General features: G+C 49.4%; 1 protein-coding gene across 1 annotated transcript; it reads left to right on the top strand.

The window, feature by feature from the left end:
- Positions 1-1,363: 1,363 nt before the first annotated feature.
- Positions 1,364-2,749, top strand: kcnj11 (potassium inwardly rectifying channel subfamily J member 11). Its single transcript, XM_056282648.1, has one exon. The coding sequence runs from the start codon at positions 1,364-1,366 to the stop codon at positions 2,525-2,527; it is 1,164 nt and encodes a 387-aa protein (XP_056138623.1). The 3' UTR covers positions 2,528-2,749.
- Positions 2,750-3,232: the final 483 nt, after the last annotated feature.

Consider the following 3,232-nt stretch of genomic DNA (forward strand, 5'->3'; position numbering starts at 1 on the left):
AGGCATGCACCAGGGGCAATCTTCACTGACACTATGGACATGGAGATCAGCAGCCCCAGTCAGCCAGAGAGTGTTGAACCCGGACATTCAGAGAGTGTTCCTTCTCGCAGTGTCTTAGCAGGAAACAAAACCAAGGACACTGGTGACAGGGCCAACCCTGTTACCACCAGATCAGGCCGCTCTGTTGTGCAGCCACAGCGATACAAAGACTTTGTGACCTCACATAGATGAATGGATCTGTAGCACTAATGGACTTTGGGGGGGGCATGAATGAAAAAGAAAAAAAAGTGAATCACAAATGTTGTGCAAATGTATTAAAGGTTCTAAAAAAAAGAAGAAACTGAAAAGAGAAAGGATGTAACAATAGGAACTATTGTTAGGAACCATTGTTTAGTTCCTTGTTTACACAGGGGTCGTTTAGGTTGTTGCACCTGGAATAACGGACCGAGCATGATGCATAACCTTACGTGCCGAAGTTATTATTAAAGTTTATAGCCCCGTGGGGTTGAAACGAGTTGTAACGTCTCATTAGTAGAAGGTAACAACACACTTTAACATTGGCCAATTAGTTATCTGGTCTCTGAGACAAAATTCGGGGCTAAAATATTCCATGGGTGTGTAAGAACGAATTTGTACGTACGAACGATTGATGAATGAGGCCCACTGTTATTTTGGGTTAAAGTCCCAGAACCAACCAGAGCTACATCCATGCCAATACATCTGTCCCGGTATAAAGACACATCCCTGTCCTGAAACCACCGGAAAGGCAGCTGATTGAGAATGGCACAGCAGCAGAGGGAGGGAGGGAGGAAGAAAGGGTCTCTCCACATTAACGCAGCTCCGTCTCAGGTTACCCTCAGCCAGGCAGCACACTCAGCCAGCACAGAGGACACTGCGCCACCCCAGGAATTCGGCCTGACCATAATACGGGTTAGAAACATATTATTAATACTACATCGTGATTTTACCACCGATGGTTGTGTGATTTTTAAATTGAGGGGTGTGTGTATGGCCTGTGTCGGAGCGGCGGGGCATTTACAATGGGACCGGGTGGTGTTACAGCGCAATGCTCCGGTTGTTGGAATGACTGGCGGCAGCAGCTGTGGCGCTGAATGACGAGGGAGACTCTGGTGCACGAGGAGCCCACATACCTCCAGAAAATTGGGTGACATCAAAACTCACCCTGCCTGCCTGCCCCCCCCCTCTCCCCCTACCTCCGACAACTTTCGCTCTGCCGATGAGCTGTCCCAGACCAAGAAAAGGCACCGGAGGACCGAAAACACTTTACTGAGCCATACCGGGGCAGGGGTAAACTGCCTTTTCACAGCTTCACATGGCTCTGAGTGTATAGCATAGCAGCGCTATGTTGTCCAGAAAAGGACTTATTCCCGAGGATTACTTGCTGACACGTTTGGCCGAGGATGTCCAGCAGCCCAAGTTTAAGGCGAAACCGAGGAAGGCTCGGTTTGTCGCCAAGAGCGGGACCTGCAATGTGGCCCACACCAATATCCGCGAACAAGGAAGGTTCCTGCAGGACGTCTTCACCACGCTGGTCGATTTAAAATGGCTTCACACGCTTATCATCTTCACCATGTCCTTCCTATGCAGCTGGCTTCTTTTTGGGATGATTTGGTGGCTCGTTGCCTTTGCGCACGGGGACCTGGATCAGAGCGGGGACGACTTCGTACCGTGCGTAACGGACATCCACTCTTTCTCCTCCGCCTTCCTTTTCTCCATAGAGGTCCAGGTGACCATCGGATTCGGGGGTCGTATGATCACGGAGGAGTGCATCTCGGCCATTGTAATTCTTATCGTACAGAACATAGTGGGACTAGTTATCAACGCCATCATGCTTGGCTGCATCTTCATGAAAACTGCGCAGGCCAATCGGCGCGCCGAGACATTAATTTTCAGCAAGCACGCAGTCATCTCCCTCCGAAACAACAAGCTCTGCTTCATGATGCGCATCGGCGACTTGAGAAAAAGCATGATCATCAGCGCCACGGTGCGGATGCAGGTGGTCAGGCGGACAGCCACTCAGGAGGGGGAGGTCACTCCTCTGGATCAGATAGACATCCAACTGGACAACCCCGTGGGAACCAATGGTATATTCCTGGTGTCCCCTCTAGTCATATGCCACGTCATAAACAAAGAAAGCCCGATGTACGAGATGTCGGCTTTGGACCTGCAGCATGATGACATCGAGGTGGTAGTGGTGCTGGAGGGAGTTGTGGAGACTACGGGAATCACTACTCAGGCCCGCACCTCCTACGTTTCAGAAGAGATCCTTTGGGGACAGCGCTTTGTGCCGACCGTCTCCGAGGAGGACGGCATGTATGCGGTGGACTACTCCAAATTCGGTAACACGGTCAAAGTGCCGACGCCGTATTGTAGTGCAAAGAAACTGGAGGAGGCAGGCGGTGTTGTTCACTTTAAATTGAGCGAGGGCGCCACCCAGCGTACCTACGTGAGAAGGCGCAATGCGTCTATGCGCATCAAGGCCCAAGTATTGGCGGCTGGTACATAACCCCGCCGCCACCACCACCATGGATGGATTCCTGAACAGGGGCGCCGGGTACATACATACCCCCAAATCAGATCCTAAGCGGTGTCAGTAACAGTTTACCGTCACTGTTTTGTTTTTGACGCTAAACCACTCATGAACCTGGCCTCTAATTCAACTCGGTCGCAAAGGGACGTTTGGCTGTACCATCTGCGTCGATTTGGGGGGAGTGGGGGGTGTTATATATCCAAGAATATAAGAGGTTGTAATACGTTAAAGATTTTGCGTTTTGCTTTTAATGAATTTTATAACCCTCGCTGGTAAGAAAAGAAAATGTACTTTTCTGCAACTCCACCACTTGATCTCTCTTAGGTCTCTCGCTTGGTCTTCTCCATGCCGTTTTCATTTTCCCAAATGCCTTCGACATCTGTCATCTTTAAGGTGCCCCCCCCCCAAAAAAATCTTTTGGTAAAAGTTTTTAAGGAGTTTCTGATGTGTAGTTACGCTTTGTTTTCCTGGGGTTGTCGGTTAGCTAAAAACACGAGCAAGCTAACCTGAGTTCCGGTACAAAAGGCCCTGTTTTACAGTGTCGTACATTCGATCAGGATATGATGTATATATTATGTAATGTTAGCCACTCAGTGGAAAATATGCAGTCAACACAAAGCCTACCACCGATTGTAAACTGAAGACAATGATCCCACATCGCTTTGTTCTCAAAGGCACTCT

This window comes from Lampris incognitus, chromosome 6 (assembly GCF_029633865.1).
Source record: "Lampris incognitus isolate fLamInc1 chromosome 6, fLamInc1.hap2, whole genome shotgun sequence".
Taxonomy (NCBI): Eukaryota; Metazoa; Chordata; class Actinopteri; order Lampriformes; family Lampridae; genus Lampris; species Lampris incognitus.